General features: G+C 41.9%; 1 protein-coding gene across 3 annotated transcripts in view; it reads right to left on the bottom strand.

Annotated features, from left to right (window-relative positions):
- SEPTIN8 (septin 8) overlaps positions 1-15,844 on the bottom strand; it is a 192,197-nt gene that overhangs the window by 82,039 nt on the left and 94,314 nt on the right. For all 3 annotated transcript variants that reach the window (XM_082254249.1, XM_082254250.1, XM_082254251.1), the window contains exon 3: positions 13,498-13,693. In XM_082254249.1, the coding sequence (XP_082110375.1) occupies positions 13,498-13,693 (196 nt within the window). The remainder of the gene's footprint in view (positions 1-13,497; positions 13,694-15,844) is intronic.

Genomic DNA, 15,844 nt, shown 5'->3' with positions numbered 1-15,844 from the left:
TTTTCCAATCTTCTTTTGTCCAATTTTGGTGAGCCTGTGCTAATTGAGCCTCAGTTTCCTGTTCTTAGCTGACAGGAGTGGCACACAGCGTGGTTCATGGTTCGATGTGTTGTGTGTTCAGAGATGGAATCCTGCAAACCTTGGTTGTAACAACTGGTTGTTTGAGTAACTGCTGCCTTTTTATCATCTTGAACCACTCGGACATCAGCAACGCATTTTTGTCCACACAACTGTCGCTCACTGGAAATTTTCTCTTTATCGGACCATTCTCTGTAAACCTTAGAGATGGCTGTGCGTAAAAATCCTAGTAGATCAGCCGTTTTTTAAATACTCAGACCAACCCATTTGGCACCAACAATACTACATTCAAAGTCACCTGAATCCCCCCTTCTGATGCTCAGTTTGCGCAGCAACTCAATGCATTTAGGCATCTAGAGTGGTGAAGATGATTTGCTGAAGTTCAAACCGAGCATTAGAATAGGGAAGAAAAGGAATTTAAGTGACTTTGGACATGGAATGGTTGTTGGTGTCAGATGGACTGGTCTGAGTTTTTTCAAAAACTGCTGATCTACTGGGATTTTCACACACAACCTAGGTTTATAGAGAATGGTCCGAAAAGAAGAAAATATCTAGTGACCGGCAGCTGTGTGGATAAAAATGCCTTGTTGATGTAAGAGGAGAATTGTCAGACGTTTGAGAAGATAGAAGAGAAATAACTCAAAACACCACTCCGTACAACCAAGGTATGCAGAATACCATCTCTAAACGCACAACACACTGAACCTTGAAACTGGACAATAGAAAATTGGAAAAACGTGGCCTGATCGGATGAGTCTCGTTTTCAGCTGAGACATTCAGATGGTAGGGTCAGAATTTGGTCTAAACATGAAAACATGGATCCATAGTGCCTTGTATCAATGATTCAGGCTGGTGGTGGTGTAGGGGATATTTTTAAGGCACGCTTTGGGCCCCTTAGTACCAATTAAGCATCATTTTAAATACCAGGGCCTACTCGAGTATTGTTGCCGACTAGGTCTATTCCTTCATCTTCTGATGGCTACTTCCAGAACAATAATGCACCATGTCCCAAAGCTCAAATCATCTCAAACTGGTTCTTGAACAGGACAATGAGTTCACTGTACTCTTATGGCCTCCACAGTCACCAGATCTCAATCCAATACAGTGCCCTTGGGATGTGGTAGAATGGGAGATGAGCATCATGGGTGTGTAGACGACAAATCTGCAGCAACTGGGTGATGCCATTATGTCAATATGGACCAAAATGTAGGAATATTTCCAATAAATATCTTTGTTATTTTTAGAGTCTTTGCAAAGTTTTTTTTTTTTTTTGGGGTATTTTCTTTTACTTTAATATTGCTAGGTTATTACACTACATGTTAGAAGTGTAACAAAGCTCAGATTTTTCAAATGAAGAAAAAAAAAAAAAAAAAAAGACCCGTAAAGTGCAGATTTTAATGCCCAAGCCTCCATCAGTCCTAGATTGATTAGTTCTGCTGTTGCTCTTCCTAGTCGTGTATTTAAATGAAAGTCTTCTATTGTTTTCTTACCTAATACATACAATATTTCTTTTGAATATAAACACCTAATACAAAAGTATTTCCAGAGCACTGTGGGTTATTTAAAGAGACCACAAAACAGTATCTGTGTGACCTGAGGCTCCCTTTGTCTGAGCCATCCATTAAGAGATGAATCATTCCTCTGACCCATTTGCTTGTGTGTGTAGATTTTAGTTGGAGCTATTACACTCTGGTAACCTTTGCTGGAATGCTACAGGCCTAAAAAAAAAAAAAGTGGGCGAACTAAATGAGCACACATCCTATGTGAGGCCATGGCAGTCCATGAGAACACTGTGGACTTCGGGTTTCCCACTAGCAATCATTCAAAATGCTATTTAATAAAAAGGCTTCCACAATTTGCAATTGTGAATTTTGATCCCAGTAAACTACTATAGGGGTCTGCAGGATTTTAGCACAGTGCATCATCCAGCCTGACAAAGTCTAAGAGAAGCAAACAGCTACTGTGGCTTGACTGGACACAAAATTGTAGGGAAATCCGACGCGATTGTAACGTTTTTTTTTTTTATTAATAAACATGTTATTACTTACCTGGTCTTGCACTAAGCAGCCCCCAATCATTCTTTTCAGGGGTCCCCTCCGACACACTTGGCTCTTCTCAGGGTTCTACCACAGGAAGCAGTTTCCTATGTTACCATATGTGCGGGCTCGATCCCAAGCCTGGCTGTGTGCATCTATAGAACCTCGCTCTCTCGTCACTAGATTTGACAGAGCAGCAGCTGATGGTTCTCACAGCTCTGAGTCCAGGGAAGAGAGGGGGGGGGATTGTGCAGTCACATAATGCTGTACCCAAATAAAATTTCCTTTTTTTTCCCCACAAATAGAGCATTTGATCACCTCTGGAGTTTTTATTTTTGCCGCTATAAAAAAAAAAAAAAGTGCAACAATTTAAAAAGAAATTCTGCTTCTTTCTGCTATATAACACAGCAAATAATAAAAATGTAAAAAAAATATTTTTTTATCAATTTAGGCCAATATGTACAGTGGGGATCGAAAGTTTGGGCACCCCAGGTAAAAATGTGTATTAATGTGCATAAAGAAGCCAAGGAAAGATGGAAAAATCTCCAAAAGGCATCAAATTACAGATTAGACATTCTTATATGTCAACAAAAGTTAGATTTTATTTCCATCATTGACACTTTCAAAATTACAGAAAACAAAAAAAATGGCGTCTGCAAAAGTTTGGGCACCCTGCAGAATTTATAGCATGCACTGCCCCCTTTGCAAGGCTGAGACCTGCCAGTGTCATGGATTGTTCTCAATCATCATCTGGGAGGACCAGGTGATGTCAGTCTCAAAGGTTTTAAATGCCCAGACTCATCTGACTTTGTCCCAACAATCAGCACCATGGGATCTTCTAAGCAGTTGTCTAGAAAACTGAAATTGAAAATAGTTGACGCTCACAAAGCTGGAGAAGGCTATAAGAAGATAGCAAAGCGTTTTCAGATGTCAATATCCTCTGTTGGGAATGTAATTAAGAAATGGCAGTCATCAGGAACAGTGGAAGTTAAAGCAAGATCTGGAAGACCAAGAAAAATATCAGACAGAACAGCTTGCAAGATTGTGAGAAAAACAATTCAAAACCCACGTTTGACTGCACGATCCCTACAGAAAGATCTGGCAGACACTGGAGTTGTGGTACACTATTCCACTATAAAGAGATACTTGTACAAATATGGTCTTCATGGAAGAGTCATCAGAAGAAAACCTCTTCTACGTCCTCCTCACCACAAAAATCAGCGTTTGAACTTTGCAAATGAACATATAGACAAGCTGATGCATTTTGGAAACAAGTTCTGTGGACTGATGAGGTTAAAATCAAACTTTTTGGCCGGAATGGGCAAAGGTACGTTTGGTGAAGAAAGGGCACAGAATTTAATGAAAAGTACCTCTGTTCAACTGTTAAGCATGGGGGTGGATCAATCATGCTTTGGGGTTGTATTGCAGCCAGTGGCACAGGGAACATCTCACGAGTAGAAGGAAAAATGGATTTAATAAAATTTCAGCAAATTTTGGATGGTAACTTGATGCCATCTGTGAAAAAGCTGAAGTTAAAGAGAGGATGGCTTCTACAAATGGATAATGATCCTAAACACACCTCGAAATCCACGGGGGATTACATCAAGAGGCGTAAACTGAAGGTTTTGCCTTGGCCTTCACAATCTCCTGACCTCAACATAATTGAAAATCAATGGATAGACCTTAAAAGAGCAGTGCGTGACAGACAGCCCAGAAATCTCAAAGAACTGGGAAGACTTTTGTAAGGAAGAATGGGCAAAGATACCTCAAACAAGAATGGAAAGACTCTTAGCTGGCTACAAAAAGCGTTTACAAGCTGTGATACTTGCCAAAGGGGGTAGTACAAGATATTAACTCTGCAGGGTGCCCAAACTTTTGCAAGCGCCATTTTTTTGTTTGTTATTTTGAAAGTGTAAATGATAGAAATAAATTGTAACTTTTGTTGACATATTATAAGAATGTCTAATCTGTAATTTGATGCCTTTTGGGGATTTTTCCATCTTTCCTTGGCTTCTTTATGCACATTAATACAAATTTTTACCTGGGGTGCCCAAACTTTCGATCCCCACTGTATTCTGCTACAAATTTTTGGTAAAAAAAAAAAAAATCCCAATAAGTGCACATTGATTGGTTTTTGTAAAAGTTAGAGGCTACAAACAATGCAATATTATAATGGAATTTTTATTTATTTTTATTAGTAATGGCAGCAATCAGCAATTTTTAGCGGGCTAGGGACATTGTGGCGGACAAATCAGACATCTGAGACTTGACACTGTTTGGGGACCAGTGACATTATTACAGTGATCAGTGCCAAAAACAACAAAACAAACAAATGGACTGTCACTGCACTACTGATACTGGCAGGGAATGGGGTTAACATCAGGGGTGATCAAAGGGTTAAGTGTGTCCCTAGGAAGTGCTTACTAACTGTGGGGGGTTGCACTGATTGGGGGAAGGCAGATTTCTATCTTGTCCCCTTGCAGAATGGCGATCTGCTTTGTTTACAAAGGGAGATGGTCATTCTGCCACTCACGGGGATGATTGCAGGCATCCATCCGGCAGACTTGGGGTCCACCATACCTGTTGATTGACATCCCTGCTAACCAATCACGGCACAATGGTGCGATCTAGTGGCTATTTAACGAAAAAATGTACAGGTACGTCATATAACGCAATAGCGCTACTTTGCCGCAGTATATACACGGTGGCCGGTCGGCAAGTGGTTAATGCAGTATGTGTCCAGGAATTAGTATCTGGAATGCAAGCAGTCTGTTTCGCACATTTGTCCCTGGGCACATACTTTACTAAACAGAAGTACTGCTCCGTGCACTGTCCAGCCGCAGGAGCTGACAGCCTATCAAGAGTTTTACAGGCTGCGATCAGCAGGGAATAATAGTGCAACTGTGCCTTCCAGCCACACCTAAACACTGTAACGTTATACACCAGGGCAATGTCAGAATTCAATACTCTCATTGGGAGATTTTTATATCTGCACTGTATAGCGTGGAAGGAGAAAACGGTTACATTTTTATAAGCTCACAGGTTAGTGCTCTGCTAGTGTGGCCAGCACAACACCCATACAATCACTATAAACTATGGATAGACATATAGATAGATTGGTATCCCAAGTGCTGGCTTGCTGCCACATTTACAGCAGCATTACTGGCAAATGCTTTTGGGCCCAGCACCCCTTTCAGTATAAAATGTCCCAATTTACAGTAAAAGCCTATATTAAGCACATTGTCTATTAGTCGTTTACACTCTAGCCCGAGTGCTAATGACTTAAATTGACAGTCCATGTATCAGTACAGAATAGGAAGCCACAGGCATGTCATGGCAGAGCCAAGACTTACTGGAAAGCATGCAAGAGACACTTGTGCCTGATTTATCGCTCTCAGACACAGAGATGACGGCTTCAGACAGTTCAAATATTTCTGACGAAATGGGCTCTTCAGCGCGCACAGAAAAGTGTAACCTCTATTAGTTTAATTACAGGGTACGACAAAAAAATAAAATATGGCTGCCTCACCTAGCTAGGGAGACAGAATGAATTAGGCTACACAGTAGCTGATAGTCAGGTTGCTTCTTCAGAATCCAACTGCGATTTGTAGCACAGAACTGTACTAATTTTATATATATATATATTCTGAATCAATAATTTGCAGTTACAGTTTACTTTTACCAATTCGCTGACCTCCATGGTGCATGCAATAGAGGCCACAGGAAAACCTTTACTGCCTGCAGCCTTATAGAAGTGACAGGCTCAATTAACAAGAAAGCAGCACAATTATCTGGAGAGGTGTCAAGGACTCGGGCAAAGCTGAACTGGCCAGGTTTGCCATTGTTGCTTAATCTTTGTTTTCATTGTTCTCTTTGTGCAGACATCTATGTTACCACATTTTCTTTGACACCCCTATGACAGGATGTTAGTGGCTGCACGCTTTAATGCAACCTTATAAGACAAATACTCCCAATGAAATTTTATTTTCCGGATGCAGCTTCTTTACTAGCCCTAGCAAAGTCAGTGCATCCAAGTTCCTACCACAGTGACTTCTGGGCTGCATGTACTGTATATGTAAATAAGCAAATAAATGAAAGCCTGAATAATAAAGGAACTCAGACATGGAATACTATATTTAGAGCACTAACTTCATGCACACTCAAAAAACAAAGGTGCAAAGTAAAATATACACTGCAACTTTCCAGTCCTTAGGCCCCATTCACCCGAGCATACCGATCTCTACACCCATGAAAAAGTGCTGTCCTCACTCATGCGGGATGCAGAGGTGTTTCACACAGCCCAGTGCAGGCAGCCAGCTGCAGAGACCTCCAGAAGCTCCTGGAGTGGACTCTTGTGCAGGTCCAACACACAGATCAGGACACAGACTGCATTCCGAACTGTGTATTGGAGCAGATATACACCCCAGGGTATGCATAGAGATAATTTGATTTGAACAGGCTGTGATTTGAACACAGTGGACCAACGCCAGCAGATGACATGGCTCCCTAAATCATCACTGACTTTGGAAACCTCACAGTGGACCTCATGCAACTTGGATTCTGTGCCTCTCCACTCTTCCTCCGGACTCTGGGACCTTGATTTCTAAATGAAATGCAACATTTTCCACAGTCCGTGATGATTTTCAGAGCCATGGCATCTGGTGCTTTTCCACTGTTTTATCAAGTCCAAAGTCAGTGCCACCCTCTACCAGGAAACTCTAGAGCACTTCATGCTTCCCTCTGCTGATCAGCTTCTTCGAGATGCCGATTTCCTTTTCTAGCAGAACTTGGCACCTGCCCACACTGCCAACAGTACCATTACTTGGTTTAATGATCATGGTATCACTGTGCTTGATTGGCCAACAAACTTGTCTGACCTAAACGCCATAAAGAATCTATGGGGTATTGTCAAGAGGAAGATGAGAGACACCAGACCCAACAATGCAGACGAGCTGAAGGCCGCTATCAAAGCAGTCTGGGCATCCACAACACCTCAGCAGTGCCACAGGCTGATCGCCTCCATGCAACGACACATTGATGCAGTAATTAATGCAAAATGAGCCCCGACCAAGTATTGCGTGCATACTATACTGTACATGGACATAATTTCCAGTAAGCCAACATTTCTTTATTTAATCTTTTTTTTTTTTTTTTTAATTGGTCTTATGTAATATTCTTATTTATGAGATACTGAATTTTGGGTTTTCACTAGCTGTAAGCCATAATCACTAATATTTAAACAAAGAAATACTTGATATATATCACTCTGTGTGTAACGCATGTATATAAAACTATATAAGTTTGACTTTTTTTTTTTTAAATTGAATTACTGAAATAAATTAACTTTTTGATGATATTCTAATTTTATTTGATGCACCTGTAACACTTCCTGTCCCCTCATTTCAAAACATATTTCTCCATTCTATCTGTGGAAGTCATGGTGATCATATATGATGGCCTTCAAACATGCCTGCCTTTGTTCATCTCCATTACATGGTGGTGGATTGATGGGACTAGTAGTTTACACAAGATAGATAAGGACATATGCAGTCTTTTCAGCTCACAGGAAGTAACAAGGACTCTGCACATGTAGCAAGATCAACAGGTTTTCTGTGCTTGGTGAAACTGTTCTTGGTCAAAAAAAAAAAAAAAAGGAAGATTAATGAAGAAATCACATCTAAGGACTAGCAAGCTGCAACGTGTTACATTTCTATTTTTGAAATTTAGATACGCTTAAAACCATACAAAATGAGTTATTTACCCAGAAGTCCTTTCTCCTTAGTGGGACAGTTGCTGGTGGACTTTTCTCAGGCAGTGCAGCTTAACCACTTAAGCCCCAGCCCTATTTCGGACACTTTTTGTTTACAAGTTAAAAGCAGTATTTTTTCCTAGAAAACTACTTAGAACCCCCAAACATTATGTATATTTTTTTAGCAAAGACTCTGGAGAATAAAATGTCGGTCATTGCAAAACTTTTTGTCAAGCGGTATTTGCGCAGCGGTCTTTAAAACGCCATTTTTTTTGGAAAAAAATTGAAAAATCACATTTCACTGCATTTAAAAAATACTAAACAGTAAAGTTAGCCCATTTTTTTTGTATATTGTGAAAGATGATGTCATGCCGAGTAAATAGATATCCAACATGTTACGGTTTACCCAACATGTTACGGTTTAAAATTGCGCCCCCCCGTGGGATGGCGACAAACTACGGTCAATAGAGATCTCAATCTGCAACGCTTTAAATTTATTTAACGGTTACCAGTTTAGAGGTAGAGTGTAGCTCTTTTTTTTAAATTATTGCGCACGCTCTGGTGATCGCGGAGATACCTCACATGTGGGGTTTGAACAGCGATTTCATTCGCGGCTCGACTTGCGTATACGTTTTTTTTGTGCGCGAGCTAACGGTGACGGCGAAATTTTTTTTTTTTTCCTATTTATTTTTTTTAAACTTTATTACAGTTTTTAAAAAAAAAAAAAAAAATCTGATCACTTTTATTGCTGTCACAAGCAATGTAAACATCCCTTGTGACAGCAATATGTGTGACAGGTACACTTTATGGAGGGATCGAGGGTCTAAAAGACCCTAGACCCCTCCACTACACCTCTCTGTATGCAAAACGCCGTAAACGGCATTTTTGCATACAGCCGGTTTTTAAATTTGCCGCCTTTTGCAGCACAGTAACCCGGAAGTGACGTCATGGACGCCGCCTCCGGGTTACGTCATCGGAGCCCCGATCGATGCCGTTTCCGGCATTCATCGGGACTCCATCCAGCCGGCGGACGCGCCGGCTGGGTGCTCGGGGCTCCCGGTGGGACGGGAGCCCCGGGCAAAGCCACGGAAGTGCCCTCCCGCCCCCCCGGGTAACGATCGAGCGGCTCCAGAGCCGCATCGGTCGTTACCGACGGAAAGCCGACCGTCGGCTTCAAACCACAGTACCGGGATGATGCCTCTAACTAGAGGCATCATACCGGTATAAACCCGCAAAGTGTACCGACGTATCGGTACGTTGATATGCGGTAAGTGGTTAATACCAAAAGGTAGTGTGTACACTGCTCAGGTGAGCCATAAAAAGCAACCTGATGTGGGAGCTCGCCCCCGCAACTTTAAAAAGGTAAAAAGGAAAAGCCTAGTCCACACACCACCACAGAGCTGAAGTAAAATAGTTTACTGTTACCATGCAGGACAGAATATTGATGTGTTTCACACGGACATATTGTGCTTACTCATAATCTGCCGCTTAATCACCTAAAGATTTTACTTGCTTCCCGCACGGCCTATAGACAAATCATGGCCGAGTGGGATCACTACAGTTCAGGGTAGACGTTCTAGGACATCCTACTAGTCACATGCTTCCTATGCGCCCTATGGGTCGCGCTGCAGCGCAACCCGTCAACCGCTGTGTCCATGGGACCAAATCACAGCTATCACAATAGTACACCCTGTGACTGAATGGATGAATTGCTTTAGCGGCTAAAAAGCCATGAATTGCCTAGCTCAACAAAAATGACTCAATTACCAATATGGGTGGTTGGCTGTAGTCTAAGGCCCCTTTCACACATATGGTCCCGTTTGTATATTTTTCATCCATCCGTTGACGGATGAAAAACGGACATCAATGCATCTCTAAGTAAAAACGGATGACAATGGATGATGATCCGTTAACATCCGTTTTCATCCGCTTCCGTCAATGTCCGTTTTTTGGAACGGATGAATGCCCTATTTTTTAAACGGACGAAAAACGGAAGTACACAAACGGTCCATTTTTCATCTGTTTTTGCATTGGTAGTGGATGTAAAAAAAAAAAACAGATGAAAAAACTGATGCAAAACAGACAAATGGTCAGATGAAAAAATGATACATTTTGATGCGACTGAACTGATGAACTGAACGGACCCATATGTGTGAAAGGGGCCTAAGAAGACCACCTAATTTAACCACTTGCCGACTGCCTAACGCCGATCTACGTCGGCAGTCAGCCCCTCACAGGCAAAGTGACGTAGGGCTACGTCACTAGCTTGTGAGGGTCTAGGGAGCGAGCGCGCGCCCCCGGAGGCGCGCTCCCGCGTGGTCACGGACCCCCCCCCGCGCGTGTGACCGGCGGACCCGATGTCCGCCGGTCACTCGGCGATCGGCGGGGGAGAGGGAGAATGTCAGGCAGCTTGTGTAAACAAGCCACCTGTCATTCTCCTTGCTGTTAGGATACTGATCACTTGGATCTAGTATGTAGATCCGTTGATCAGTGTCCATACAGCTCAAGCCCCAGCCAATCACAGTAGAAAGCACGCCCCTAGGGATACACACAGCCCCTCCCTCCCAAATAAAGTTAACCCCTTCACTACCAGTGTATTTTTACAGTAACAGTGCATATATATAGCACTGATTACTGTAGAAATGTCACTGGTAACCCCAAAAGTGTCAAAAATGTCAGTCAAGGGTCCGATCTGTCCGCCCCAATGTCGCAGTACCGCAAAAAAAAATCGCAGATCGCCGCCATTACACGTTAAAAAAAAACCAACAAAAATGACAGAAATCTTTCCCTTTGTTAGTAAACGCGATAACTTTTGCGCAAACCAATCAAAATACGCTTTTTGCGATTTTTTTTACCAAACATAGGTAGCATAAAACAAATTGGCCGAAAAAGTAAAAAAATTTTGATTTTTACATTTTTTTTTGGGGAATTTCATATAAAAAAAATGTGAAAAATATTGCTATTTTTGCAAAATTGACGCTCTTTTTTTGTTTATAGCGCGTGATCAAAAAATCGCACAGGTGATCAAATACCGCCAAAAGAAAGCTCTGTTTGTGGGAAAAAAAGGACGCCAAATTAGTTTAGGTACAGCGTCGCACGACCACGCAATTGTCCGTTAAAGTCACGCAGTGCCGAATCGCAAAATACCCCCTGGTCGGAATGGGGGTAAAATCTTCCGGGGCTTAAGTGGTTAAGGTTCACCTAACCATGACCTTTTACAAGTACTTTGTTAGTGTCAGTAGCAGACAGACTGAAAGCCTGTCATTAAGAGGCACGCTATATCACTGATCTGGGAAATGATGGAGTTCCTTTAGTGTCAGGACATTAATTAGAGGTTTATACTATTAAAGGGTCTGGTTTATACCACTGTTCTACACATTCCTAGAATGGTTCTTCCAAAAGACACAAACATATATGAAAAAATCACATAGGAAAAACGGTAACAGCTTGCAACCTATAATTAGGAAATCACATTTGTCAGGTTAGGGAAAATATTTCAGTCCTGTCTGACTTCCAGTCTTTGATCTATCTAGAGTTTGGCAGACTGAAAATACTCACTATAGTTGCCAAATAGATTATCAAGTTCATTGTTCATGTAGGAATAGACGTGAAATGACTGTCGGCCAATTCAGGCAGTTTGTGTGTTCAGGTGATGATTAATACATCTCAATAGAAGCGGTCAAATGACCGCTTTTGGTCAGGTATGATATTTTTACCCAATTTACATACCTCCTAGTTAAAGCAGACCTTAGTGGCTCTCCCACCCCCTTACACAAATCACACGGTCCACCATGACCATCATCAGAATCCGGTCTAATGATTGGCTTCTGTTGAACAGAGGGGTACACAGAGATTGAAATTCCGCCGGTTTAGCAGGAACAATCAATTTATGTATACCCAGCTTATTAGTTTGTTGCAGTGATACTGCTTTTGCTCTATAAGGTTGCATGAGGATAGCAAGTGCACAGCCAAAAATGTCTATTGGATTCTAGTAAATCAACCAAAAGGAAATTAAAGGAGGTCAGATAGCAGAACTCACCTGGAGCCATCACTCATAGAACTTTCTTTTAGCAACAAGATGGCCTCAGTCTTCTACGTTGAATGCTCAATAATTAAACCAAGAAGACAGAGGACCATTCTATGAATGTAGGGCATAATGGTTCCACCCCCTGAGGGGGGCATTACTACAGCCATCTTTATCTTTAGTGTATTGATGCAGATACTGTTTCTGACTTCAGCCCTACTCTATACATCTCCAATAACTTTCCACTGTTGGAAAGTTTAAGAGCGGAAGAGGACCTGGTGTCATGTGATCAGCCAGAAGACATCAGAAAAGGATATATATATATATATATATATATATATATATATATATATATATATATATATATATATATATATATATATATATATATATATATATATATATATATATATAAATAAAAGCAGACCATACACACTGGGGGAATCTGGATTTTAGGCTTTCTGGAATCCATGTGTAGTATTCACTTTTTGCATAGCCCTGCTAAAATAAAAATTGCACTAGGCTCAGGGTCTTGAGGACTACATCAGGTTTTCCTCCTGGAATTTCATGCTTGCTACATTCATTCTATCCTCAGAAGCCTTCTAATGCCAGACAGATTTGCATTCCCAATACCATGCACTGTGCAAACTATTGGCGCTATATAAATCCTGTATAATAATAATGATGCTGCCACCATCAATCTTCTGAGCGTTACACAGCCTTTATGTCTGAATGGTAAAAGGCTCAATATTAGCACAATCCGATTTCAGAACCTTCTTTCAGCTCTCTTCAAACTCCCATGCTGGTTCTGTGTCACCTAGGACTGCATAAATTAAATGTTAATTTGGCTCAGGGGAAAGGAATAAGTATAAATACATACTTTATTCCTAATTCCCCCAGCAATCAGGGCTCTCCTGCTCTCCCTGGCCATCCTCCATCATCAAGTACAATGCAGGACTGCTAGTTGTGAATTGTACGTGATAACATCAGAAAGCTGCAACCAGCCAAGTAGCAAAGTGAAGTGCATTCAGGGGACTGGTCACACAGAGAGGAGGAAGCCCGTGGAAGGAAGGATTAAAATATTTCTTTATTAGATTAATTTAACTATGCTAAGTATTCTAGTTTGTCCGAACCCGTTACTTACGCTGGTCAGGTTATTTTTACCTTCCTTGATTTCTACATGCAAATAGAAGAAAATGGTTTTCATATACTAGATAAGCATATTAAATGCAAAAACCACATAAAGTCATCTAAATACAATATTATTTGTGACAGCGGTCCCTTAAAAGTAAAGAGTCCTACTTGAGAGAAGACAGCTTATGATGCCAGCTATTACCCTTTTTTACACGTTAAAGCCATTGTGATTGGGGCCCAACTTTCTCAACTTGAGGGCCAAGTCTGGCCAATCGCCACTGCCCTTTCCTATAAGTCTTAGCAGCTTGGGGCTCTCATTGGATGGCAGATTCGCAGTTTAATGAAGCTCAGCCATGAAGTCAGGGAGAGCCCCCCCCAAAAACTGAAAGTAAATCGAAGTTTAGAGCCTCAATACAGTCCCTACACTACTATCCCAGATATACCAAACAAAAAAGTGTGCAATCTCTGATGCTTGCCTGTCATCTTTGTTGATCTGGTCCCCAAAGCCCACGGTGTCCACAATCGTTAGTTTCAGGTGTACACTGCTTTCCTGAAGTTCATATGTCCGTGGTCGTAAACGAACTCCGTTCTCATAGTGGCTGGCTTCTTCTGTCTCAAACGTTGTGTTAAAGAGTGTGTTCATTAAAGTGGACTTTCCAATACCAGTTTCACCTAAGAGATAAATAAGGTAAATTATACAAATTATGGCACCATAAGTACCCCAAAAACAATATTTTTTATATATTGCAGTATACCAGTACCAGGTTATGGTGGCTGCACAAGTCATCTTTTTTTCCAGGCTTTTCACCAAATGACCCTGCCAGTTACATACTCCCTGTCCTAGGCTGACAAGGCTTAACGTACTCATTGTACACTATTAATGACTTCACTCAGAGGTTGTTCACTCCTACTTTGAACTACAGAATGCCACCTCTTCCCATCTCCATAATGTGGGTTGGGGGTGGTCTGTAGTTTACAGAAAATCGATCAGGGTTGATACCACTGCTTGAGATTCTTATAGAATAGTCTTACAACAGCTGAACTTCACTAGTGATTTTATCTAGTTACTAAAAGAATCTATTAGATAATTCAAACCATACATAATACAAACTGCAAGAAAGTAACAAAGGAGTTGCCCAGAGCAGCCAGACAGATTCGCAGCATTTTGTAAGGAAGGTTACAAAAGAAAGTCTGATTCCAAATTAAAGAGAAGCAATTGCATATTTTCAGTAAGTTATTATTGTAACATTTAACAAAGTTTAATTCATCACAAATCTTTCACATCTTTGATTAATTGCCTTTCCATATTTTAATTATTTTTCAGCAGATGTTCTAACTTACTCAGTAAAATCCTGTTTTCAACTAATAGTGGAAAGAATTAAAGTAGCACAAATATTATGTTATTGCCTCAGTAAAACCATACCTAAAGATAAAAATGTTGTCAAATTTAAACTGCTGTCTGTTTACGCTAGGGAGATACACTTTCTAATTGCCCTGATCAACAACGTCTCTTGAAATGAGAGGTAAATACAGAATTCTAAGTTGTCACCAGAATAGGAGCAAAGGGGGGAAATTTCCAGTGGGCACACCCATTTATGTGACACACGTCTAATTAGAAGTACAAAGATCTCTTTGGCCCCTTTCACACATACGGTCCGTTTGTCAGTTTTTCATCCATCCGTTGACATATGAAAAACGGACATCAATGCATCTCCATGTAAAAAACGGATGACAACGGATGATCGTTCGTTAACATCCATTTTCATCCGCTTCCGTCAATGTGCACGCTCGCTGCAGCAGCAGCCATATCACCATCTGAATCAGAGGAGAGAGACAATCTGGGCCTCTTTTTAGCAGCATGTTCAGCCATCAGCATTTCCATATTTGACACCAAAGTCGTCACTACAGCGGCCAAATCAGGTCTCAGAGGGGCCACAGGAGAACTGGGGACCCCCACTAGAGCTGGGGGGAATTTGCTGTCCTGAGAATCCATAGCCCAATGTGTCAAAAAAAAAAAAAACAACAACAGTGCAAGAAGTGTGTACTGTCCCTTTAAGATCGCTGCGGAGTGCGCAGCCCACTGCTACAGCTACAGTGACAAAGACCCCCAAACAGGAGAAGGAAAAACTGAGCCAGAAGCGACAATACAGAAAGATATTGAGAGCGATAACCTGCAGAGCTCCGCAGAGTGTTGCCACCGCTGTCCTGCATCAGAGGAAAAGGAAGTGCTGCTAAAGTAGGCTGAACTTATAGGCTGCATGACAAAGGGGAAAATGGCTGCCCCATAGGATTTGCATTGAAGGCTCCGCCAAAATGGCCGCCGAACATGCGGTCGGAACGATCGCTCCGCTACCGCAAAATGGCGGCGGATGGCGCCAAAACCAGCATTTAGTTTGCCCATAGAGAAGCCAAACATGCCTGCCCATACTTAAAATGGTGGACCGCGCGGATTTGCCCGCTGCGGTCGCCACACACTCAGTCTGCACCCCGACAAACACCGAAGTGATACAGGGAAGGGGACCCCCAAAAACACACAGCACCACAGCGCATGTACAAGCGATCCCCGCAGGGACCGCATCAGGGAGGCACACAGGCACAGACATGGGGAACACACAGCAACACAGACTGCCACCCCAGACAGAGGCCCCACACAGAAGTACTTACTTGTACCAGATGGCGTGGGGAGCCTCTCAGAACGGAAAGCCGCTGTCCTCATCTGACAGGGAATGCCTTTAGCCAGGGACATTGCACTGCAGAATCGCAGATGCGTCCAGTGAGGTAGCCACCTCACGGCTGCATCCCTGCTGCGAACAGGGATGGGTC

The sequence above is a fragment of the Pelophylax lessonae genome (genome assembly GCF_965119305.1).
Source record: "Pelophylax lessonae genome assembly, chromosome: 4".
Taxonomy (NCBI): domain Eukaryota; kingdom Metazoa; phylum Chordata; class Amphibia; order Anura; family Ranidae; genus Pelophylax; species Pelophylax lessonae.
The sequence above is the reverse complement of the archived record's forward strand: the minus strand, read 5'-3'. Positions and strand labels throughout refer to the sequence as shown.